The sequence below is a fragment of the Eimeria tenella genome, genomic scaffold (assembly GCF_000499545.2).
Source record: "Eimeria tenella Houghton genomic scaffold, Eth_scaff2072, whole genome shotgun sequence".
Classification (NCBI taxonomy): Eukaryota; Apicomplexa; class Conoidasida; order Eucoccidiorida; family Eimeriidae; genus Eimeria; species Eimeria tenella.
Window position 1 is genome coordinate 2,443 of NW_013541917.1, and position 574 is coordinate 3,016.

General features: G+C 60.5%; 1 protein-coding gene across 1 annotated transcript in view; it reads right to left on the reverse strand.

Annotated features, from left to right (window-relative positions):
- Nucleotides 1–574, reverse strand: part of ETH_00036455 (cytidine diphosphate-diacylglycerol synthase, putative) — a gene marked incomplete at both ends in the record, with an annotated part of 3,469 nt that overhangs the window by 2,438 nt on the left and 457 nt on the right. The window contains one exon of the mRNA XM_013374476.1: nt 360–572. Within this exon, the coding sequence (XP_013229930.1) occupies nt 360–572 (213 nt within the window). The remainder of the gene's footprint in view (nt 1–359; nt 573–574) is intronic.

Here is a 574-nt window from a genome sequence, read left to right on the forward strand (position 1 = left end):
CCCAGCAGGTACCACTTCAGCAGCCCGAAGACCCCCAGCGGGTACTCCACCAGCCGCTCCTTCGCCTGCAGCGCACGCAGTCCTGCTGCTGCTGCTGCTGCTGCTGCTGCTGCTGCTGCTGCTGTGGGGGGGGGTTGGGGGTTCGGGTTTGGGGGTTCCGCTTTGGGGGCTAGGGCTTCCCGTTTCGGGTTTCCGCGGTGGGTTTAGGGTTTCCGCGGTGGGTTCAGGGTTTCCGCGGTGGGTTTAGGGTTTGGGCGTTGGGGTTTAGGGTTTGCGCGTTGGGGTTTAGGGTTTGCGCGTTGGGGTTTAGGGTTTGGGCGTTGGGGTTTAGGGTTTGGGCGTTGGGGTTTAGGGTTTACCTGGATGATTTCCTTGTAAATGGCAACAATGAGGGAAAGGACCAGCAGCATGCAGTAGGCGTGGCCAGCAGCAAGGACAATGAAGAAAAGAGCAACTAAAATGAGAGTCCAGATGCAGCGGACTTTGAAAGTTGCGAACCGCTTGTCCCAGCTTTCTGCTGCTGCTGCTGCTGCTGCTGCTGCTGCTGCTGCGCCGTCCTGCAGCGCGGGCGCCG